Here is a 25,548-nt window from a genome sequence, read left to right on the forward strand (position 1 = left end):
TTGAATTAAGGGAAATTTAAGGAAGCCGGATTGTATGAGCTCAGAGTGGAATTTAGCCTGAACACAGTAATTAACACCCCTTGCTTTTCAAAGTGTGCCATGGGGTCTTTAATGACCACATAGTAAGATCCTTGTTTTGACGTCGTATTTGAAGGTTGACAGCTGGACAGTGTTGGCTGGAGAGGTCTGGACGGAGCGCGGTGCACCGTCAGCTTCTCACAGCAAGAGCCCAGTTGCCCCCCAGTACTGACGGCGCCTCCAGGCTGAACTCGGCTCCCCTTGCTCTCCCTGCATGCTTGCGAACAGGCCCTCGTCTCGTGTTCTCTTAATCTGTGTCCGTCTCGCCCCACCTCTGGGTTTTGTCCAGTTGTGCGTGTCTTACAATTGTGAGGGGCAAGGATGATATATTTTTTTATTTATAAATCAGTCTAAACCACAGATCGTTCAAGTAGTAAATTTTGGACTTTCCTCTCTTTCTCACACCAGAAGTAGGCTCCACAGCTGAAACAACATTGTTTCTTTTCTTCTCCTTTCGGAATGGAATAAACCTTAACTTATTCATTAGTAAACCATAAATATTTACATGAAACAACCATGCTACATAACATTACTTGATTTTATCTTAAAAAATGTTAAATGTTTATGTTTAGATACATTTTAGTTTATTTCTAATTTATTATTTATTATATTTATCTGGGTAAATGCATAGTACAATATATATTTAATGTTAAAATATATACTAAATTAAAACACTGTATTATGAACGCAGTCAGTAGTTAGATATATTTTGTGGCATCATATTTAAAAATTCTTAGTAGGTGATAAGTTTGATATCATACAAACTTGGGAAAATACTGCACTGCAATTGTTAAAATAAACAAAGCAAGCAGAAGGGTAAGCAGAAAAAGTTTGGTCAAGTGATTCTAAATGTTTTTAGCTACAGTATACAGAACCAGTATTATATTTTCTGTTTCGCTTATTCTCTTTCCTCATGAAGAAATAACACTTAAACGTATTTGAAAGAGGCGGTGTGATTCAGTCTGTTTGAAGCTGTCCTTTCCCCCTGTTCACAGATGATGAAGTTTGCCTGGGACAGTTACAGACGTTATGCCTGGGGATCAAATGAGTTAAAGCCGAGCTCAAAACAAGGACATTCCAGTAATTTGTTTGGTAAGTTACTTTGTCTTTTGTTCTTCCAACTGCTTGAGAATGTGAGCAGCCACTCCAAGAACATAATTCACAAAGAACACTGTTAAGTACCGAGTCACTTGGGGCGACAGAATGGCTAATCAATAAACGAAACGTTTGCGTCCTCTAATATCCAGATCTTGCAATCTGTTAAAAAGATAACATTGTACTGATTAGAAGATCTAAGCAGACACAGATTTTTTTTTTCTGGGCACTGTCTGTTTAAATTTTGTGTTGATTTGTTCTTACACATTACAGTTTCTGAAAATCAAAATGTGGTTCACAGTAAATTGAAAACTGCTTCGGCAAAAGCCTGCAGTCCCAGTCTTTGCCATAATTGTTCCCGTTGCCAGGTTCCTTATCACTGTGCCTGGTGGGGCTGGATCTGTGACCCTAGAGTAATACAACAGAAGTCTGGTGTGTGCGAAATCACACAAGAATAGTCCTCTAAAAATGTTGCTTCCCTGTCTTTTCTGCCGGAGTGACAGCCAGGTGGAATGCAGTCACTGCAGATTGTGAACCTTACCTGTCCTGGAGCTGCAGGTTAGCGCATGTGGCCCCCATGGACCCGGACACCTTTAATTACTTTTGTTTTCTTTTGGTCGCCATATTGGGGTGTGATACTTATTTCACTTAATACATTTTAACTTTTATTTCCCCCCCCCAAACACAAAAGTATAGGCCACAGTGATTTATATAGCACTCGGAATGTCGTTGTGGCCTATCCATTCATTTTCCAAGCTAATGATCTACTTACTCATTTCGTGCTCTGCTAGGCCTTGGCTGGCCCTGCGAAGCGCGTAGTTGACTTTAAAGGATCACGCTGAGAGCCAGGGATTTTCGCATTGCTTCGACATAGCTCTGCTGCTGCGCAGCACGGGGACAAACTGTTTTGTTTTTTTTTTCTTTCAGTGCTGTCTCTTTTTATGTGTTCAAGATTCATGTATTCTTCTTTCATTGTAAATGACAGAGCTAAATTCAATTCAGAGTTGTAGATTGAGGGATTTTAATACCGTATTTCAGAAAAAGCAAAGGTTTGTTGCGAGGGGTGTCATGAGTGAATCACCTGTTGACAATGATTGACATTTAATGAAACCCGTTGCAGTTTTTAGTAGCTGCCTTCCGTAAAGATTTCTGAGCATTTCAGGTATATTTCCTCAAATACAAATGGATGTTTTTCAGAGTCCAATACCTTTTTGTAAATCTAAACTTTGAACATTTTTAGATGGAATACAAATGTTAAAATATAATTAAATGGGAATTTCCTTGCACAGCACGTATTAAAAACAAATTATTCCAAACTGAAGTTTAGAACTTGTATAATTTGTGATCATGTTCAAGTAGGGAGCTGCGTCAGCATGCGTAGGCTGCAAAGGAACAAGTCTAGGTTTAGTCCACGCTGAAAAGAGAAGAAAAGAAACAGCATTTAGGGTGTCAACTCGAAGAAGGCTCCACAGCCGAAATGTTGTCTTTCTTTTCTTCTCTTTTCAGCCTGGAATTAACCTTTGCTTGTTTCTTTGCATGATAATTGTATGTTGTTAAATGTCTCCATAAAACCATGGTGTCAGTATCACAGATGAGTACACTTGGTTTATCTTCATAAAGCATCTGCTGTGGCTCGTGAGGCATTGGAAGAGTTGTGAGTTTATCAGGATATTTTGGATCATGTTATTGATGTCTGGTACTTCAATGACTTCATATAATCTGGATTGCAGTAAATTTCCCCTTTAATAAATAGTACGATGCTTTTTTCAAAAAGCAGATAAAAAAGATTCTAAAAGTGATGGAAGTGCAATTTTTCAAAATTGATGTTGGCTGTTCCTAACGTTGTGAAGCAGAATTCACTAAACATTGAATTGCTCACCCACTAGTAGGGAACATGAGGCAAGCTGATTTTACTGCTCAGTATGAGAGGAACAGCAAGATCAGACATTAGGCTTCTGTGTTTGGCTGAGGAACCACAAGTACTAAGATACCAAATGTATCATTGCGATGAGTGCATCTAAGTCAGAATCCCCTCAAAAAGCTGCTCCTTCTTCAGTCAGATGCCAGTCAATACTTCAGAGTTCAATAACAAACAATTTACTGTAATACAGTGTATGAGGAATAATAGGTCCTTAAAATATGCATTTGAAACTTCTGTTCAAATGAAAACTTGAGTGAATCATGGTGCTTTATTTCTGCATTGTGGATTAGTTACACAGTTTCACCTTAAGCCTTTATATTTTGTGTCTTTGTAAAATGTGTAAGTCTTACCTGATGTGCCAACCACCTGATGTACCTCTGCTATACTCTGAGCCCTGTGAATGCTTCGGTGGAGAGAAAGGATGAGATGAGAGTCCAGCCTGAGCTCTGGAGGGCCAGTCTGCAGGTTTTTCTTTGCAGCTCAGCTCTTAGCAAACCTGCTGAACTAGTTATTGGCCTAAATTGAGCAGTTTCACAAGTTGTCCCAGCTCTTATGGTGCTGCTGGTTTAAAGATACTTATAAAACAAGTAAATCTGCTCTCCTGTACCGGAGGTGAGCAGCCCTTGTTTGATTTCTTTTTTTATAAGTTTACTACCATCTCTCTTTACTTGTGTTTCAGTTTTCATGACATCTAGGAACATATACAGTGGAATGTTTTTTTATCGAGTAGCACAGGCCTATAGGAAGCAACACAGTGACGATTTTCATTACCAGTCTCTCCTTCGGTGAGAATACATACGGCAGCTGTTGCGTTTTTATAAATCATATTTTTTAAAATCTGTTCAGCATATACTTTTTGGAGAAGCTATATCACAACATCTTGAGGATTATTGCACATTAACTTTTTAGTGTAAATTTACATTTCCTGAACACCAATGAATAACATATAATTAATAGAAAAAAGATTAAGCTTTTTATTAACCATGATAAAATAAATTGGAGTTCTAAAATGTACAGCATATGCTTCTGAATTTAATTAGATATTGAATAATGGTTTATTATATAATAACTTCACTGAGGCTTTTTGTAGCCTATGTATGATACCCAGCAAAGCTATTTTTATGTAATTTTGTTTTCTTAATAGCTAGGACTGCTGCTGTTTCCTTTTTCCTGTAAAGGAAATCCAAATGAACTAGTGATTTGTGTCAAAATATGTCACATGCTTACTTTTAAAAGTAGGAAACTCCTTTCACTAGCAGTCATGGGCCTTTAGACTTAGACTATCATGCCACCTGATTATAACCAAAGCCACGCTTTGTTTAGCTATCCCTGCTCCCTGCAGCTAGCTGATCTTAAAGTTGAAGTGCAAGATAACTATAACTATATCATTCTGCTTCATGGCACTTTTGTTCAAATGAAAAAAGTCATGTTCCCTGACAGGTGTGAAATAGTGTTCACAACCTCTTCAGTTTTACCCTGTTCACAGCTGTTTTCAGAATTGCACTAAATTTCATCCAGCCATTATCAGATAGCTGCCTGTTCCTGGTAAAGGTCGCTGCGACTTGGAGATCATCTTGGACACAGCCGGGACGGTTTGCCAGTCCATTAAAAAACTGCACAGCCACTGTGCGCGCACACACAGTCCGTCCGTCTTTGGGAGGCAGAAGGAAAACCATGCGCTGACGCAGGAAAGACATGCAGCTCCTCGCAGGAGGTTATGTGTCTGGAATCAGACCCACAATCGCGGACCTGCGAAGCAGCTGCACTAACTGCTGTGCTGCTGTGTAGAGATTCAGTGGTGTGGAAAAGTAGTTGCTTGTTTCCAGGCCTGTAGTTCCTAGCTGTGTATATTCCTCCACCTACTGTGGGAAATTTTGTGGTAGCAATTACACCTTGTTATTGCTCATTCAGTCCCTGAATGATATAGAAATATCTCACACTGTAATTTATACGTAGTATTGCGTTACAGCGAGTTGGTCGTTTTGAGGCTGGGGGTTGAGCTGCGTGTGAAAAGCGCATTGGTTGAGTCTCATTCTGAAAGAGGTTTTCAGACGTGCAAGGCATGGCTGCTTTCTGTTAGTTTGTCAATATATATCGATCCAGCAGTTTACTGCAAAGTCGTTAACTGTAGTAAATCTTAAATGTTTACAGGTGTTTAGTTTTCATCAGGCGCCGGCTTTTTTATTTATTGTAGTTATATAGCAGCTCCGTGTGGAATTGGCAGATGTGCGTTTTCACGGCTCGGGCTCCCAGCGGCGAGGAGAATAAGGGACCAGGCTGATTTCTGTGTCCCGGGTCTCAGGCGTGACAGTCGTGCACAGGAGGTTCAGAGCAGACTCGTGCCTGCAGGACCCTGGTCTGCTGGGGGTCCTGCTGGGGTACTGCCGGGGGTCTGCTGGGGTCCTGCCAGGAGTCCTGCTAATTGTTTGAAATGTGTAGTTTGCGATAAAGCACGTGTGGCTTTCTTTCATTATCTAACTGTTATTAAAAATTCAATATCATTTATCATTTCTTCAGAGAAGATCATTGAGACTGTTATGCTTTCTTATGAAACTGCTATTTTCATTGGGCATTAATAAATCAGCCAGAATAATGCACAGCAGTTTGGCAGAAATATATTTTTTGTACGTGCCATAATTCCAAAATGAATTTCCATTGACCGTTTTTCAAAAGTAATCAGCAAGATTCTTTCAATCTACAGAACTGCAATAAAAGGAATGTACATTAAGTTATAAATCTGTCACTTAACCATATACTCCTGCTAATTATACATTCCTTATTTATCAAAATGTCACAACTTGCGATATTTCTGGTCCATAATTAGTGAAGCTTATTTAAAATGGTGGAAAAGAGCAACCTTCTTTATATGGGGATTGAGTAGTAGCTGAAGGAGCTTGATTATGAAGGGCAAAATCAAATGTATAAAGCATAAAGAAAATACCATATTATCCCTTAATTCTGTCAATTGTAGTTTCATAGTCTTATTTCTCCACTCAACTTCCCTTAATTAAAATGAATTTAAATGAGCTACTTCGCTTAGAGATACTTCATTGGCCATTGGCTTTACATGCTGATTTTATTTCAGATTGTCTGGGAAAAGTTTTAAAAAGACAGAAGCAGCTGAAAAGCAGTTTTGTGAAGCACCTCTCCGCGCCTGGGAACGTTTCTTGCCAATAGAAGTTACTGCCCTCTCCATCCAAAGTACATGACTTTGCCCTGTCATGTACCTCTGAGCTGGAAGCCAGGCTTGGGATTTATAGACCCAAAGTTGATTAACTTGCTTAATTTTGTAGTGGAAGCTAAAGTAATATATACCGACAACAGCATTTATTCCTGTCACTATATTTCATCATGCTGAGCTCAGCTCGCAGGGACGTTCGGCAGAACAAAGCAGCATTTGCATCACGTTGCGGCTGATTGCAGGCGGCTCTTCTGCACACTGGTGCCAAACGCACTGGCTCTCTGGAGGTCACGCTGGCGCAGGGAGAGCTTCAGGGGCGTTAGGAAGACGCTAGGCCGCGGAGAGAGATGTTAATGTCCGTGTTGTAGGAGACGCACGCAGCCTTCACCACTGGTGTAATCAATTATCCAAATATCACCTAGTGTGGCTCTTTACACGCGCTAGAGGCCAGATGGCCTCCTGCAGGGGCAGGTCCGCTGTAACTGCAGCCCTTTTTCAAGCTGGCCTGTCACAACGTCTCTCCTAGAACCTATAAAGTACAAAGAAGCATAGAAAACCCACAGCTCTGAGGTCTGTCAGTCTCTCCGAGTGATGCACTTTTTGAATCCCACGTTTTGTTCTTCATGCGATTTTAGTGCCACATGTTGGCATCGCAAGGTCCTTTTGAGCTTTTCATACCCAGTTTATTGTCACTGTATGAAACAAAACGGATCACATTAATCAAAAACTGGGGGCTATGTATTATTAATTCAAGTCAAGGTGAAAGCTGAACTTAATACATATAAGTCAAGGTTCAGACGACTGACTGCTGACCTGGCCATTGGAGTGGAGGTCATCGATGGTCTTCTCACCATCGCCATAGCCTCTGAGCTGCTACTGTATTTATCTTTGGCCTCCTTGTTTCTCCCTCTCTCTCACTCCACTCTTCTTTTTATTCTTTTCCACCAGATTCTGTCTCCCCTGTCTGTTCTCCCAGTTCATTTCATTTTCCACCGTCTCCCCTCAGAGGTGGAATGGGCTGCCCACAGAAATCAAACCTGCGCAGACCCTGCTCAAGACTTGTCTGTGGACACTGTTACATCCCTCAGTAACGCCCCCACTACACTGCACTGATGTTTCTCATTCAGAGTAGCACAGTGGCAGTTCTTCAATCCACCCAGTCCATAGTTTTATGTTACTGTATATTTTAAAAAAAAACTTCATTTAGAACATTAAAACATATTTCAAATGTAAGTGCTTGAAAGTTTGTTACTCAGCTTGAGTTGTTAGTTTGTGGTTTTGCGTTAGTGCTATGCGTTGTGTAGAGATATAAGAACTTGAGCATGAAATAAGTGTCATGTCTTTGAATCCCTGTCATAGCGGATTTTAAAACTGGACTTGTTAGAAAATGCCATCATTTTCACTTTACAGCCTTTTCCCAGGCCTGTCTCCTCTTCCCAACCCCTTCCCTGTCTTTAACGTGCCTGGTGGTTCTTGCTGCTGGTGCTGATGATGTGCAATGTTCTCCTCTCCATTTATTGCTTGTGGATGTAAAAATGTTGAGAGACACAGCCCACTAGGGGGAATCATCTCATGAAATGACTTCCTGCGTGTCAGCAGCAGGGTGCTTGTCTTTCATCAACAGCGATTAGACAAACTTAAAAAGGCATATTTATACAGCAAAATATATACAACAGTGTACTCTTCAAAATCAAAGTTTTCTGCTTAAATATTTTATTTTTATTACAAATTAAAGCGGCAGGGAAGCAGGAGGAGAAGATTTGTCTTTGTTTTTAGGAAACTTAGACTTTGATGCACCTACTGTGTTGATCCTACTCTACTGTAAGCATTTAGAGGAGAACCACATGTCCAAACTGTTTATTACTACTGTCTCAGTACATGCTGTGTTCTTCTGCAGCCTGACAAACCCCGAGTGTCCTTAAAGTCCCTTTCATCTTCCCTATGCAGCCGCGCTCCAATAAGTGATGTAACTGAGTTAGTTCTGGTTCTTTTTCTTTGGATTTTGCAAGATAAATAGCCCCTACTTTTCTGCAGTCAGTCCAAATTCGATTGTCATGATTTGAATAACAATATGTAATAAGAACACTTTAATAGTCAATTAGAACAGCTGTTTTGTTACTTCTCCAGGTATAATAATATCTTATGGATTAGGGTTCTCTGCCTGAAGAATGTTTATTGAGCCTTGACGTGTTCGTAATTTAGTATTGTAAAATGTGGCATCTATAAAGAATTACTCTTAATACATAAATTACTCTTAATACATAAAACCTGGTCCCTAATGCGAAGGGAAATGCATATCAAGGTTTTATTTTATCTCGAATGAGAACCTGAAACTTGCCCAGATAAAAGTAGACAATGTTGCAGATAAAGTAAACATTATACTCTGTTGCTGTTATTTAAATAAAAATTTTGCACAAAGTTTTGAAGGAACAAGACAGCCAGCGATTTAGAAGTTTAAATTAAACGAAATAATTTGGAAAAAGGAAATTGCAGTTCATTATTTTGATTAAGACATCCGTCTGGGGAAAGTTCCGCGAGGTCTCCTGGTGTTTCGTGAGAGCCTGAGTTTGCTGTGTGATCTTGCAGTGTCAGAGGCCAGAGCCAGTGCTCACGCAGGAGGGGAGAATCGATCCCAGTCTGTGGAGGAAACGTACCTTTAGAGGGGGGGCTTTATTCTGTAAGGGTTATGCCAAGTGACCGTTAGATGTGGGAAGAGTGTTTTTGTTAACATTGCCACAATGACCGAGTTCTGAATAGTTCCCTTATCTCATCCACTTGAACTGCCTTCATTGAATTGGTGTACGCTCCAGGTCGTGCTCGGGCTCGTCAGTGTTACAGGCAGCAGCTGACAAGATAGGCGTGCGTTGTCGAGCATCGCGGGATCACTGCTGTCACTGCTGCTGGGCGCCGCTGGCCTGATCTATCAGCAGCTCGCTGTGGCGCTTGAGCTGTCTTTGTCTCAGAGTGAGCTGCAAGTCCAAGGTCTCGCCTCCGAGAACGTGACTCCGGAGAATATCGCCGATGGCGTTCCGCTGTACGTGAATAGGCTGCGTCTGTTTGGGAATTGTCCTGCCTTCTTAATGAGAACCTTTCAGTCAGGGTGTCTTACAGTGTCTTGTAGCTGATTCTGTTGTAGCTGCCAAACTCTTAAGATCAACCTGCAATACATGGATAAATGCACATTTGAAAAAATCTAAAAAAAAAAAAAGAATTGCATGATAAGTCACACGTTCAGTGCTTTAACTGGTAAAAATCGGTTGAGTGTATTGTATTGAGAGTGTTGCATCAGAGACTGGAGCTGCCTGCCTGACTGGTGTATTTCAGTTGAGTTCCTAGCACTGGAAGTTTTTACTTGATTATGGCCCCTCAGTCGTGTGTTTTCTGCAGGCTGACTCCTCGAGCTGCTCAGCTCTTCGCACATCGGCAGCTCAGAGCTGACCGCGGAGGGGCACCTCCCTCACCCGCCACACCGCGGCCTGTGGGCGTCCTGGCCAGCTGGTGCGCTAGTGACACGACCCCGACTCGCGCATGCGCTCACAGCGCTCGGCCTGTACATGGGCCGCTCGAGGGGGTCCCTTTCAAATACATTTTTGTTTTTTGTTTTAATTATGGAGGACAGTTGAATTTCTTGCTGTAGTAGAGAAGCACTCTCCTGCTTTGTAGAACTGGGTTTGTACGGTTTTAGCCCAGGTCTCTTCTGTTTTCTGTGGCTATCTCAGCGGAAGGGATAGAAGCAGTGTGGACAGTGAAAATATTGATTGCTTCAACTTATTATAGGGATTAGTGAGATTAACAAGCAATTGTTCCTACTGTTAAAGTTTATTATAATGGGTGCAGCAATCTTTTACTCCACAATGTTACGTGCAGCTAATGTACAGTTGCCTTGAGGATTTAAAATGCATCCAAGCTGAAATTGCCAGGTGTTGCGATCAATATTTAATTATTTTTTTCTCTTTTTCTCAGAGAGGGCTTTCCCACCAGGGGCGTCGTTTTCATGTTTGTTTTGACGGCGTCTTAGAGACTCTTGTAATGAACCAGTGGGGGACAACACATGCAGTACGTGGCAGACAGCTTGACTAATGAATCTGTTGGGATATTTGTGCCGTGTGCCTTCTTTTGTGTATAACAGGGCCGTATAGTGCCAGCAGTTGAAATCAGAGGGCCTTTCTCCGTTTTAAATGTAATTCATATGCACTTGTTAGAAATAGGGGAGTTATTCTCAGTCCACAAACAGAACCTTATTTTCTTCACCCCACCTTGTATTATAACTTTTAGTGTAATGGTCATTGTTTTGTGGATGCTGTACATTGGTAGTGGAGGAGAGTCCCCATTACCTGTAAAGCGCTTTGAGTGTCCAGAAAGGCTCTGTATAAGTGTAAACAATTATTATTATTCATATTATTGTTTTGAATAGACCAGTTTACACTTTTTTTAATCAACACTTCTTTGAGAAGCTGTTGGCTTAAAATCAGGGGAAAGTATTAGTAGTTCTCTTATCTCAAAGCAAAAATACCTTTGAAGAAGCCTTTTCAATTTCTGTTGTTTCATATGTGCAGTTTACAAAATCAGGATTCATTATCCTAAAATGGTATATGGGTGCCTATTTTACATCATCTGATGCTCTCTGTATTAGAGTTTGCTATCGTTGCAACTTTATTGAAACTCTGGTTTCAATATTCTGAAATTCATTAGGCAAATAACATCACCAGCTCAAGAGAGCTGTGCATTAGTGCGTGGTTTGACTTTATGCCCTTGTGTACTAATTTAGCAAGAATGGTAACTGAACCGTGAATTATTGTGTTTGAGGCTGTACCCGTATCAATTAGACAACAAGGCAGAGTTAAGAGAGGAGCAGTCTTACAGACTGGTGTCTGTTGGTCATTCCTGCAGTTGCAGGCAGTGAGAAAAGGGAAAGGCCATGTTCAAGTCGGTGTTTTGGAGTCTTGCCAGGTTCCACAGGGCCCCACTGCTGGGTTTAATTTTTTGTGGAACTGCTTGTAGTTCTAATCTTCTCTGAGCACGGTGGTGTTGCAGCTGAATCTTCTGGGATGCTGGATGCTTAGTAGTTCATCTGCAGTCGTGTCTGTAATGTTTTCTGAAGGGTGCTGCCTGTACCATAAAGGAAGTAGATGTTTAGAAGCACAAAGAACAAGATAAACAAAATGATCAAAATAAAAATGAGTTGAGTTCTGAGAATTATAGCAAGATGTGTTAAAATCTATCTTTTTATAGAAGATTTTTGTGATGATAGTTTCCTGAAGTGAAGTAGCATTGATTTAATTTTACATTGTCTTTGAACCTTCCTACCTCAGTTACTTTGTTCCTATTTTAAGAAATTTCTAAAACTTAATAAGATTGTTGCAAATGATCATTTGAGGCTGAAATGCATTTTAGAATTTATTTTGTGAGACTTTCTTGATATGGGTCAGTTAGCAGGAAAAATGGTTCCAGATAAGGTGTTTATTTTTACCATACTAAACTCAATGTGTTCAGCACTGTTATGAACTGCTTGCTTCAGAGACATACTGACAACGAAAATATACCTACTTTAAAATCCTTACCCTCAAAAAATTCATTATAAGCTTTACGTCAGTTTATACTGTTTTAGAAAGCAGTGTGCACCACAGGACACCACCTGTAGTACTCAATTGAAGTATAGTTATTGAAACAGACTGTTTTATCCTGTCATAAGATCAAATCTTTGGTACTTCTTTGTTATAACAGATTTTGAAGGGATAGAATATAAGGATACTGTTGTTTACCAAGAAAAGTATCGGCACACATTGTAAAAAAAGATAGTAAGAATACTAATATGGTATAAGAACACCTTTTACCATAGAATGTATACAGTTTTAATATCTGGCTTGCTTTTTCATTTTCAACCAGATAACCACCAAAACTGTTAATTCATGTCTGCAGTCAAGTACCAGTGGGCCCTGATTAATAACAAAACTGTTCTTTATCGCATTGCAGTTTGTGCTTGGGACCTGTCATTTGAAAATATAAAGGAATGCTAAGTTACATTGTCATCAACTCTAAATCTGTACCTTTCACTGAAAACTGTGTTTTCACTTCCCGCATGAAAATACAGTATACCACCATTTGTCAAGTTGGCTTGTTTTGGCCTCTGCAACATTGTTTGGACATTATTTGTTGTTTCTTGTCTTTGTCTAGTTTCTTTCTTAACGTAAAAAGCACAGGTTATGACTTTCTCTTTGGTGTGTATGCTTATAAAAGGACAGAAAAAACCTTCATAAAGGAGTAGCTAGTAAATCTAATGTGCATCACTCCTGGAGTCCCATTTTGAATAACACCACTGCCACAATACTGTCACAGACAGAAAAAAAATCTTAAGCTGCACATTTGTTGATTATATAGTACTAAAATTATCTAACTTAGTGAGGCAATATTGCATGGTATTGGACTTTGTGCTGGTTCTCTGCTATTGTGCTGCTAAACTGAATACCAGGGCTGTCTGTATATGTTATGAGCAGTATGTTTATGCTCTTCATGAGAAGGTTATTTTAGAGTTGCCTCTAGTTGTTCAAGTCATCTAATTGCCTAAAGTTGTTCTGCGCATTCATTTACTTATTTCATTAGTACAACAAATACAATATGCTTATTCTAAATTAATTTCATTACAGCGTTTGATGTATTTGGATTTGATTATTCAGAGCCTCTGGCTGCAGTGCTGGTGTAGCTGATGTCTTGACGTGGAGGAAGAGAGACCTGATCCCCCTGTGTTGTGGAGCAGAGCAGCACTAGAAATGAAAATTCATCACAGGAAGGGGATTGTACATTTCTTAGGGGACATGTAAACCAGGCACAGACCTGCTGCTTCAAGGCTCCCTGCCATCCTCATTTTCATTAGTGTGCTGAGCCTCCTTATTACAGTGATTAATGGTACCTCTAACAGAGTCTCACCTGGGCATTCGAGCCGCAGTCTGGGAAGAACACGAGTTTTTCTTCTTTCTGAATTGCCATGCAGTTTTATCTCTTAAGAGATATCACAAGGTATAAAAAGCACCTCCATGGTTAGAAAAAAAATATTTTAAAATGTTGACATTTTATTTTTTTATGTCATTAGTAGGCTAAGTAGTGGTTAAAAATGTGCTGGATATATAGATATATACAGTCCGGGTGGTGTATATAGATATTCATATCTAGAATAGCACTGGCAAGCAGTCCAGTTTCTTATTAGAGCCTCAGTATGCAGGTGTTAGTAAAACACCCGAGTGGTTTACACATTTCTCATTGTGTTTGGTTTGGTTCTCCAGTTTACAATGTTGTGAAGTGGTCTTACTCTCGAATAGTCACCTAATGGTTGATAGCCTTGTTCCTGGCAGACTTGAAATTAGCTCAAGCTGTACCAGGTTTGAATTACATTGTAATCAGTGTTCCTCAAACCAAGCCAGGGTCATAATTCATCAAAACTAAGGTTTTAACCAACTCAAGGATTAGTCCTGCAGTGTTTCTTCTTTAAAGTGCCCCAGCATCATTGTGGCTGTGTTGATACAGGAGTTGCCTGTATTGACTCTCATCAGTGAGCTCATTTCTGTTATTAGATTTTCCCTTTTTACACTGAAATACAATGGAGGTTTGTTGCAAATTAATTGGCCCCTCTTTATTTGCTCTTATTTCTGCTTAGATTTTCCTTTTATTCTTATGCAGATGTGATTGTGTGACCTTCTCTTCAGTGTGAAGGTTATTTATATCTAAAACCTACGTCATTTTGTCAGGTGTTCAAAGTCTTTTGTCGCTTAGAGGATCTACAGTATTTACCATCATATTAATGGTCTCCCTATCGGCCAGAAGACTTTCTTACCAAGTGTCACCTGTCAAAGTGGTTACTCTCTATTACCCCTGATACTGGCAAGAAAAATGAATGTGAGATATTAGTGATAAATATAATGTACTATAATATATATAACCCTTGCACTCTCCTTGCAGATGAACAGCAATTTATCACAGTCATCATTTGCACTATATAAATATATATTTAATTGTAATCACACAAGAGCCACTTGTTAGATTTCCATGATTTCCCAAGAGAAATTTAAAAGTGTTTTCTATTAAAAGTCCCTTTAACTTATATTTAATAAGAAAAAAATACAATTATGCTTTGAATGTAATTGTTTTGTTATATTTCTTTCATTCTTAATTTTGAAGCTGAACTGGTCACATGGAAAGTCTCCATGATCTGATCTTCATTCTAAAAAACATTTTATATACATGTGACATTTACAGTATATATACTATTGTGAGAAGCATTGAAAACAAAGATATGAGTGTTGGAACCATATGTTTGTACTGCATGTCAGTATATACAGTACATCTTCAACATTCACACTGCGTTTTTCAACGGTGCTTAGTTATTGCACTGCAAGATTACCAATTTACTGGTTATTCTCTGCATTACCAAGAACAACATGAATATCAGTGTTTGCAGTCCTTAATGCAATTCACTTTTCCTCAATAATGTACTCAGTAAATTAGTCTAAGTTAATAATTTTGACAGTTTCTTATCAGGGGGCCACTCTCAATGAGAACCTGGTTTCATCTGCAGTCTATCATACACTAAGAGGTGACAGACTCTCTAGTAATGTTCTGTAGATGCCAACAGAGCACCTGAAATTGCAGTTTTGCTGAAACAACAAAAATGTCCCCATCCTATATTTGGAGACTTGAAAAATGTTTCCATTTTTATCACCATCTGTTTAGATACTTTGGATAATTCTATTTATTTGGGGTTTTTTTGTCTTCACACCAGCCTTAGGCTGTACTTTAGTTGCTGCATTTAAATTTCATTTAGTTAAATAATGAAAAAAGCCAAAGCAACAGGAAGCTTCCATGAAAAGCTCAAAAGGTAATGACTGTGACGTCGAGTCAGTGCTATCAAAAGGAGTCAAGTTGTGAAGGAAGCTGCTGCTCTCAGTCATTCGCAGAAGCTGGGCTTCAAAGGGTTCACAGGCGTTCACCGTACCTGGTCCTGTAAGACCCAGACCAAGTGTATAAACCCACAGCTGCGTGCTGATTTAAAGCGTCAGAGAATGTGATCCAAACTGCGATACAATCTTTTTTAAACAGGCCTTTGATGTGCGTGCTGCTACCAAACATCTGCAGTCTGCAGTCTGCACTGAGCTAAAAACAGTGTCTGGCAGCCGCATTCTGATTCATTCCTCTGGTGCATCACAACTGTATCTTGACTCCTCGAATAAATCTGTTGCGGGAATCCCAAGCCGCTGTAGAGAATTAGGCCTAAGCATCCTCACACAGGCGTGCCCTGCAACCTCTTGGCGGGCTTAGCACCTGCAGAGGTTCATCCCAGCCCTACTCGCCCCGACACCTGTCCGGGCTAGTGCAACTATAGCCTGCATGGCACCTCCGCGCTTCAGGACAGGTGTAATTCCCATGAGTTGTCCTCATTCAAGGGCAACTGCAGTCCCATTTTCTCAGACTGGATATGACATCTCAGTAGCAAAATAAATCCATTAACATTATAGAAAAAAAAATTACAAATTTAGAATTAATCACAAACTCATGGAATTTGCGACAATATGGTGATTTACAGTTCTTTCACAAACTCAGATTTGAGTTCCTACGAATTGCAACATGGTTCGGCCCTTCCTGCTCACTAGTCCTGCCAATGACTAATGTACTGTGATGTACGAGCGAATAAGTACAGGTTGTGCACCAGACTTTTCTCTGCAGAAATGTTCTACATACAGAGTTAACAAGTAAGTAGTATTTGTTGGCAGATGGAAAACAATATTTCTATTGGATTGAAAGACATGTATACACAAGCCTGCTGTTTTACAATGTAATAAGGCCTCAACACGTCACTGGAAGTTGTGTTGCCATGTTGTGAATCGCAGAGTGTGTTTGTAGTCTATTTTGTTGTGTAAATTGGAGGTTTTACAAGTTACTGTGTACATCTTGCTTTTATTGTGGTTTGAAATACACTCATCAATGCTGATTCTTTCTAACCCCAAAATATCCACAGTGCGTTACAGTTCCCCTTTGACTACAAACACACATTTGTTTTTCTTTAGATTTGTACAGGAATTTGTACAATTTGTATTTTCCTCTCACTGGAAAATATCCAAGAAAATAATTGGCTTCCACTTGATATGGCAACAGCAAGGGCCCTCCTCCCCCCGGGCAGCGTCGTGGAGTAACACCCTGTTATTGAGTCTCTGTAGTTGTTCGTATCATCACCTGTTCGTGTCATCACCATATTCTTGTTTGTGTATTCTCAATGAAAAATAATGCTGCTTGACCAACGAGTGAACATTGTGGCCTTAAAAAACACCATTAAGAAGATCAGATGTTAATTTCCTGAGCAGGACTGCCGGCTTCTACACGAATCTACACGAATCTTTCTTTTGTTAAATTACATGCCTCTGGAAAATGTTGGATTTTTTTTGGTAATGAAAGTAGTGAATGTTTAACTTATTGCAATTGTGCGGGCTTTCCAACAGAAAGAGTAACGTACAGTCCGTGCCGCAGATGCTGGAAGTTGGCAGATCTTTGGCTTGTTCTGTAGCACGAGGCATATGGTTGAAGTGATAATTGGTACCCTCCTGTACTTTTCTCTTTTTACTGCGTGGAAAATGTTTTGTAGCATACTTTCTTTGGTGAAAGTATTGTTGTGCAAAACTGTCCACAGCTGGTTTGAGTATACTGTATGTCACCTTGCCAAGTCTCTGACACCTGCACCGTTTCAGTGAGCCTGCTGATTTATCGACACACCGTGTCCTCATGCCAGAGGATTAGAGCTCGAAACTGCTAAACCTGGCAGTCAAGACCAGGATGTCTTCATCAGCTCCATGAGACCTGCATCATTTCGCTTATGGGAACAAACTGTACTATAGAATTAAATGGGTTAAGGCTGTTGATGAAAAACTAACACGTGCTCAGGCTGCTATTAGGAGTAACTGTCCAGATTAATTTGCACGTATTAGACGCCCTCTAGCTGAAGACATGTTTACAGAGCTGACTGGCTTTTGGTTCGTCTTTTTTGTTTGTGTTATTATATCTATATTGCGATGTTGATTGTTTCATTGACAATAAAAGCTCTAATGCAAAACTCTAAAGTATCGTATGACGTATCAGTATTGTATATTTTTCTTTTATCACTGGTAAGAATGCAGAATTTAAACTATAACAATAAGTATGATAATCAAAGTTATAAAAATATCCTCAATAGAGGGATTGACTTGCAATAGTTATAATTAAAGGATTTACTAATAACCCTTAATTGAAATTTAATTAAAATATTCATACACATCGGCATTTGCTTTTTTTAGAGTTTTTACCTCAGTCCTTATAAACAATTTTATTTGAATCCATGAACTCAGCTCTTAACTAATGAATATTAATGTAGAATTTTAAAATACGCTCTGGAGTGCAGCTTGCACTGCTTTTTAAACGTTGGCAACATCAATTAATAACAGCAGATGTGAGCCAGAAAGTTTAAATGTGTATGAGGAATTATTTTTCTCTGTAATGCATTAAAAGAAGACGAGCATTCAGTGATAACGTGACCATTTTATTATCGGCTTAAAATAGTCAAATGCTCATTCCCAATGAAGAGGCCCATAGGAGACCACGGCCTGTACTGCAAGTGATTTTCCTCCTCGGCCTGGCCTCTCGCTGTGTGACTGGTTTGATTCACTTCGCCTACTGCTCAGGCAGAAGCTGCATCTCCACCGTCTCGTCCATAAAGTCATTTTCCTCACATATTTTATAGAAGAAGTTCCACAAACTGCATCTTTGATAGCATAAATGGGACAAATATTGTATGTATCTGTTAATGTGTAAAAACGCATATAATTAAAATATGTGCCAAAAATATGTGGTAGGGTGGGAAAAGTTTTTAATGTTTTGTTTTAAATATTCCACGCTTTTCACTCTAGCACTTTTTAATATTCAAGTGTCACTAAAAAAAGAAGAAAAAAAGCTTTCTGAATCTGCAACAAATACTTTTTTTCTGCATTTTTCCTCCGGTTTTGATGCAGAAATAGCTGAGTCATTGATAGCTCATTCATGTTTTCTCTTAATTTGGCCATTTAAAAAAAAACTGACGATCCTCATAAATGGTATTTGCATTTCTTATATTTTAGTCGACTGGCGAGTGTTTTTGTCTGTCGGACAGATTCCCGGAGCAGCGTGCTTGAGAGGGGTCTGGCCTCTCCAGCTCTGTCAGGAGAGCCGTGTGGGAAGGCGACTGATGTGTTTTCCTACAGCACCACAAGCCCTGCCCGTGTCATGGAATAATTGAATGACATTTGGTGGTCTCAGTACTACAGAAATGACAGGACTTTTCTCCTTTGTTTCTAGGAAGCATTCAAGGAGCAACTATAGTGGACGCACTTGACACCCTGTACATGATGGAGATGTATGAGGAGTTTGAAGTGGCCACAGAATGGGTTGAGAAGAATTTAGACTTCAATGTGGTAAGAGCTGCACGCTGCTTGGTGAGGGGATACACTGCACCAGGGGCTTGTCTACTGGGCTCACTGTGCTGAGAAGATGAGCTCCGTCTTATCATCTTAGTAATGGAGCAGGCTTTGGGTGTAGAGCTACAGCTAGAAGTGTATGTGCTCTGTTGAACGTTAGCAGCCCATAACCCTTTTATGCCCCCTGAAGCTGGCATATGTGAACGCACTCAAACTCATTTTTGTTTAACATGGTGAACCATACTAGTCCTGAGTGATAGGATTGTACGTATTATTCTTCATATCCAGTTGGTTTCATCAACATGTTATTTGCTTATATATGACGTTAATTTAAGTCAATCATTTTAAAGGCATTTTTAAAATTGCTTGCACATCACCTGAATGGTCCATATGAACCATATTAAATCTATAAAGAAACATTCTACTGGTGCAGGTGACCTACTGGATCACCACAGGAATGTGTCTTGTTCCCCTTATTTTACATTATGTACACTAACAATTGTAAGCATGCAAATAGGCATTTCATTGCAAATAACCTGAACTGGAGAGCACACAGACATCTCAGCAATTTTGCACCCCTGGTCAACTTATTTAAGGCCTCAGAAAACTATTGAGGTCCCATTGTAAATAATTTTACTAAATGTGGTGAGTTCACTTTGATGTTAAATGCTTTAAAAAAAGAACTGATAACTGATTTTAGGAAAAATGTAACACCCTTCCAAATGTTTGTCTCTGTATAGGAGCATACATGCAAATAAGCATTTCATCGCACTTGTGCATATGACAATAAACTGAGCTGTTTTACACTTTTCTACAAGTCGTTTATGTTAAGTTTTTTAACATATTGTCTCATTTGTTGGTTTGACATCATCATTACCATTAATTATAATAGGTAGGGAAAATTAGTCAAGTTAAGTAGGGAAATAATTGGGGCATTCAAATTAGCCTAAATATCCTCTAGAAAGTGAGGGTTGTAAAAAAGGCTAAGAGCATTATGGAGTGTGTGTCTCACCACCACCGTTGTGAATCTAAATGACTATCAGCTGGGAGGTGCCTCTGTGTCCCCAGGCGTCACAGTAACAGATCAGGAGTCTCTCATCCCTGCTGCTCTTTCACTCTCACTCTCCTGTCCTCTAACACTATTCTACTGTCTTTGTTGTTGGATGCGTTTGTCTGTCCTTGTTGTATTGGACTATGTCATAAAAACAAATTTCTCCCAGGGGATAATAAAGCTGGAGTTGAATTGAAACAGTGATTCACAGGGCAACCTGCCACTAATCTCGGAGCTGTCTGTTGGTTTTTCAGATCAACAAGTCAAAGGTGTAGTTCAGGGGTCAGCATCCTTTCAGAAGGGCTGTGCAAAGATGCTTTTACAGATTGTGTGTTCTTGATACTTGTTTAATGTCAATAATAGTCCTACTTACATTTTGATTAATAAATGGGTTTTAGGCAGCACGGCCCTTCTCGAGTTCCATCTGAGTCAAGGTGTCTTGCAAGACTTGCTAATGGCAGGGCACGATGCCATTTATACCCATGCAGTGATCAAGTGCAGCACTAAATGCTTTTACATCTTTTAATGCCACTGTCGTTTAACATTTTCAGCCTTTTCACTCTCTCTCCACTGATCTTGCAGACAGAGGTAAGTCGTCAGTCCTGGAGATGTTGGCGTCTTGTTGGGCAGACCATTAAAACATTTTAACAAGAAAGTCCTCATTTGTATATTCCCCATCTGTAAATGGCTTTCCGTGTTGCGCAATACATTTCGTAACCTTCTTCTGTGGCTGGATTTTTACTGACACAGAAATTAGTCAAATTTGAGAGACTCAGCCTTGTCTGCTTCATCCTTGAAACATTTGTTGTGTTTGTGTCCGGAAATGTCATTGGACACTTCATGTGCCACAACATGGTGCCCTCTCAAAATATAGCACAAACAGCACGGTCTTCATGTTGAGCAAGTTCGTTTTTATGTGTCCAGAAGGGCTGAAATCTAACTTGTAAATGCTTTTGTTTTAAAACAGCACAGATCGTGAGCTTTCTTGTGAAAACAGTAGGCTAGCTTCACTAAAAATAATGCAGTAAATTAACCAAGTGAATTGTTTATTTTCTACCCCAAAGAGCTTTCATTGCATAGCATGTTGTAGAGAAGTACAGAACAGTCAAGCGTGGTTTTTATTGTTTTTTAATTTGGCTTATGAGACCTTTATTGCATGTGCTGCTTTCATTGTAAGTGCTGTAAGAAGTCCCTATGCATGCCGATAGTGGCGTGTGTGCTGTAGGTTGCCAAACCCTGGTGTAGCTCATCTTGGAGATGTTGGCGGTAGGTTTGTTTTTGGGGAAGTAATGAGTTTGAATAATCATTTGTATAAGGGATTCTATGTTTTTGAATACAAATACAGTGCCCTGTTGTCTTTTTAAATGCTTTTGTTTTAAATCTTTAAAAATTATTAACACCCATTTGGATGCATTTATTAAATCTGAGTAAAAACATCTTCCCAAGTTTGATTAATAATCAAGTATCTTTCTTTTTATTGTGTTTTACAATTAATGTTTAATCACAGGAAATAGAAAGATGATAACGAATCTATTATTTACTGTTTAAAACCCCTTAATGACATTGCAATGTGATATGTTGGTGAATTTTATCCAGATGGAAGCTATAACCTACTTATATTTAATGCAGATTGTTTTTGAAGAGAGAAAAATATTTAAAATGTATTTGTGGACTGTAGAGATTGTGGCATCTTGAACAAGTAATAGCATGTATCTATAGCACTCACAAGCTGTGGACAGCAGTCAGCATGCTTAACAAATACCAACTGGTACTTTTTGAGCAAATTCTAATGGTTACATGCATCTAATTACAGTAAGTTAGTACAGTAATTGGCTTTGACCTTGTTTATAACCCTATACATTAATCTTCATTTGCCTAATCCTACTGTTTTCTGTGTTCTGAGGTTTAGTAAATCTGACCTGTAGTTAATGTTCTTTGTATTGCAACCTGTTTTTTTAAGGAGAGAGATTTTGATCATTTCATGGTGAGACATTCAGTTCGACCTCAACATATAGCACAGAATCGGCTTCTTCAACATGTGTCGTATTATAAAGGTTGAACATGAATCCACAGAAGAGCATTTACTGTTGTCACTATGGGATGAGTAGTCACAGCATTCATCTGCAAATAAAACGATCCTAGAACAGAGAAAGACAGCACAATTCTGTCATTTGTCAGCTGAGGAGTAGTCTTCATAAGTATATTGTTTTTCCATTATACATGATTTGTCAAATATTATATTATTGACAACTTTTACCAGGGCCTTTAACTATTTTAAATAATTTAAATGCATTGTCTTAATTTTTGCTAATGTGCCTCTTCATGCTCATTGCCAATTACTTATGAATCTTCAGCGTACATTACTAAAATAAAACACATGTGCATAGAGACTAACAAGAACTGGGATGAAGTGTAGTTACTGGTATCGAACTGCTAATTAATCCAATTTAAGTGTCATTAGCAATTAGCAAAATAATAGATTTCTAGATCTTTTTAGATTGGATGCAATGATAAATGCATATGAATAGATTTTTATATTTTTATTAATCATTTTAGTTTGTGGCCTGTTCAGTTTTGATTCCATCAAGAATATTTATCTATAAATGTTCCTCAGAAAGGCCCTGCAAGAACAATAACCTCAGTCTATAAACTACCAAACTGAAATTTTCTGTGCAGAAAACATTTTTGTTAAGTAACACTATATTTTTGTCCATCCTATACTTTGCTTCTAAAAAGTATAATTGGTGATAAAATTGAATGGAACATATTAACAAACTCTTAATTGAAAGTGTTTTCCTAATGACCCTCCAACACCTCTAACAATAAAATTAATCTGGGGAGCTGACCAGAGCCCACATTGTTATTCAGCTTGATTCCTGAATAGTAGATATAATTAAAAGTAGAACAAAAGTATTTGTTTTACTGCTTTTTGTTTCTTAGCATGACAAACACTCCAAGGTTATTTTTTTTCAAGTGGAGCAGTCTTCCAGAAAAACGAAATGCTCTATTTTGCAGATGGGCACAAATTCTCCTCTTGTTGAAGGGTGTGTCTATCAATGGTGTGATTCCTTCTGATATAAAAGCAGCTGTGATTATTATTTAGTCCCAGGACTGGTGATACCATTGTGACCATTCACAACCCTGAAGAGAAGAACTGTTAAACCCTGGACTGACAGAAAAAAGGAGTTTGGTCCTAAAGGCAGGACTGTACTGGAGCTTCTGCTTTTGCCCATTTAAGATGGACCTTAACAATGCAGGACTGAGCCCTGTGGCGAACCCTATTCTCAGCTGGGGCGTTTCAAGGGATCTGTACAGAAACCTCCAGCCTCTGTGAGCCGTCTTTCAGGAGATATCTTTAGGCCACAAGTCCCCAGGCTTTCCTGTGGGGACCACTTAGTAACTCCAGGTTTTTTCCTGAGTTTGTAAACAGGGTACTGTACACCATTGCAGAATTCACTCTTTACTGCTTTAAAGCAGTTGTCGGTGCTCCGATGGTTTCAGAGAGATCCTGGATCCTGATCCTGGATCCTGGATTTGTTAATTTATTCTTTTAGTAGGAGATTCTTCTGTTTTTCCCTTTTCTCCTTCTGGCGTTTTTCCAGCCGAGCTTCTGTGCAGAGGATTTCCTCTTCTAGCTATCTCCTTTCAGCAAGCTCTCAAACCCTTGCTCTTCCACCTCTGTGTTGGTCACCCTGTGCTCTGAGACCGTTCCACATCATCAGCCCGGTTGGGCTGTGTCTCCGGAGGTCGTCTTGGACTTCGGGTTCTTCATCTGCTGGTGGCTAGCCTGTAGGGCCTCGCTCTTCTCCTTCAGCTCACAGGTTAGGTTCATGACACAGGTTTTCCAGCTCTGCACTGAGGTGCTTCTGAGGATGGGCTTGAAGAGAAGCATTTCCCACTCTGGAGGGTTGAACAGGGCCCAGGACCGTCTTTCAGTTGCTCCTGCAGGCTCTGTACCTGGCTGGACCTCAGTGACTGGGTTCCTGGAGCCCGAGGGGGGCCTGCAGACCCCTGCCGTCTCGCTCTCGAAACACTTGGTGGCTCTTTCAAGTGGGCTTCTTCAGTTTGTTCCAGGGGCAGGATGACGTGCATGGTCAGGATTTGTAGGCTGTGACCCTCCACAGCTGCCTTTCAGGGCCCTCCACGCTGTTGTGAGTGGAATCACCACACCAGTTCACGCCGTCCCCAAGGGCCTGGGGCTGAGGTCCAGTCAGAGCCACTGGCCAAGCCTGGCCCAGGCTAGGAGGTGGGTCCTTTTCTTCAGAAGCGTCCCAGAGTCTTCGAGGGGGCTCAGGTGCCCCACTGCTAATTTTCCATGCTGCCAGAATAAGGTATTTTCTCTGAAATTCGTTCCGGGAGGCTTTATTTTAGAAGGAACGGTTAAAGGTTTATTCCATGCTGAATGGTAAAGAATCAAAGTTTCGGCTGTGGAGCCTTCTTCAGGTGCAGGGCTGCATTTAGTAATGAAAGAATGTACTGATGGAAAAAGGCCAGAGTTGGGGGGATGGGGGGAGGGCAGTCCAGCAGCCCTGTTTGGGATTAATTTTGTTACTGGCATCGGTAACCGATGTTGTTGTCAGCTGCCGGTGAAGAGGTGTCATCAGCAAAATGTGCTCTGAGCATGATCCTGGGGTAAAAGTGTCTGAGGCCAACATGGGTTTCGGCGGCGGGGGGGGGGGGGGGGGTGTCCAGCGTCATGGGAGCTGGTACAAAACTGAAGCCTTTGCCGAGAAGAGATCGCTCATCAACAAGATCGGGATTGGCGGCGGTAGTGGGTGCGTTGGTAGTGTGTGTTTCTTCTGTAAAAGATGATAGGTTCTTGTCATTAACTACAGTGAGGCACTGGTAGGGTTTGGAGTTGAAGGTTCTGATGAGGTTAATATCCAGGTGGGGCTGCACACTGGTGGTGGTGGAGGGGAGTCCCCATTACCTGTAAGGCGCTTTGAGTGGAGTGTCCAGAAAAGTGCTATATAAGAGTAAGGAACTGTTATTGTTAGCAATAAAAGGAAGATAGTTCAGGTGGGTAGCCGCGTCAGCATGCGTAGGCTGAAAGAACCTGAAGAAGGCTCTCATGGCCGCAACGTTGCGTTTTCTCTCTTCTCTTTTCAACATGGAATAAACCTGTTTATTCTCACTGGTTTCAAAGGATGTCATTATCAGACAACTACACAGTCACTGGCTTGAGCTTTGGCACCATTTTTAAATTAGTTTTAAATGAACTCAACGGAACATAGTCTTTCACTTCGTATGGTGAGTAGGAGTTTATTAAACTTAGAAGACCCAATTTAAAATTTTTGCTTAAATTTCTGAAGGGTCTTCTATACAGTACAGTATTTATGTATAGGTTATCAATAACTGTGTCTGCAGTTATTTGTTTTTGCAAGTTTGTGTATCTTGTTCCCTGCATGTTGTTCTCGAAGTCTGCTGTTTTATGCCTCTGAGTTGTTTTGACCACAAGGATTCTTACAGACAGTACGTACCATCGCAGTGGTGATGTGAAAAAAGTAATATAGGCCAAACACAATGTGTTATTTGTGTCTTTCTTTTCTTTTTTCGTACCTTACACAAGGTCTTCACCTGCACTAAGCACCTTGAATTCTTCTGATTCCTGTTTCTCAAGGTTTCAGTGATGAATGTGAAGAACACTTTGGCCTTCATGCAATAACAGTGCCAAACGAAGTACTTCCTAACTGGTCTTGATCAGATGCACTCCTCAGTTTGATGTGTGGGATCTGCTGTATCAGTTGTTTTGGTACAGATT

The 25,548-nt window shown here is 40.0% G+C and overlaps 1 protein-coding gene across 1 annotated transcript in view; it reads left to right on the forward strand.

The window, feature by feature from the left end:
- man1a1 (mannosidase, alpha, class 1A, member 1) overlaps window positions 1-25,548 on the forward strand; it is a 191,910-nt gene that overhangs the window by 56,819 nt on the left and 109,543 nt on the right. Inside the window, exons 2-3 of the mRNA XM_088929712.1 lie at window positions 1,074-1,170; window positions 18,618-18,733. Coding sequence (XP_088785838.1) covers window positions 1,074-1,170; window positions 18,618-18,733 — 213 coding nt within the window. The remainder of the gene's footprint in view (window positions 1-1,073; window positions 1,171-18,617; window positions 18,734-25,548) is intronic.

Source organism: Atractosteus spatula, chromosome 2, assembly GCF_055471065.1.
Source record: "Atractosteus spatula isolate fAtrSpa1 chromosome 2, fAtrSpa1.hap1, whole genome shotgun sequence".
In the NCBI taxonomy this organism is placed as follows: domain Eukaryota; kingdom Metazoa; phylum Chordata; class Actinopteri; order Semionotiformes; family Lepisosteidae; genus Atractosteus; species Atractosteus spatula.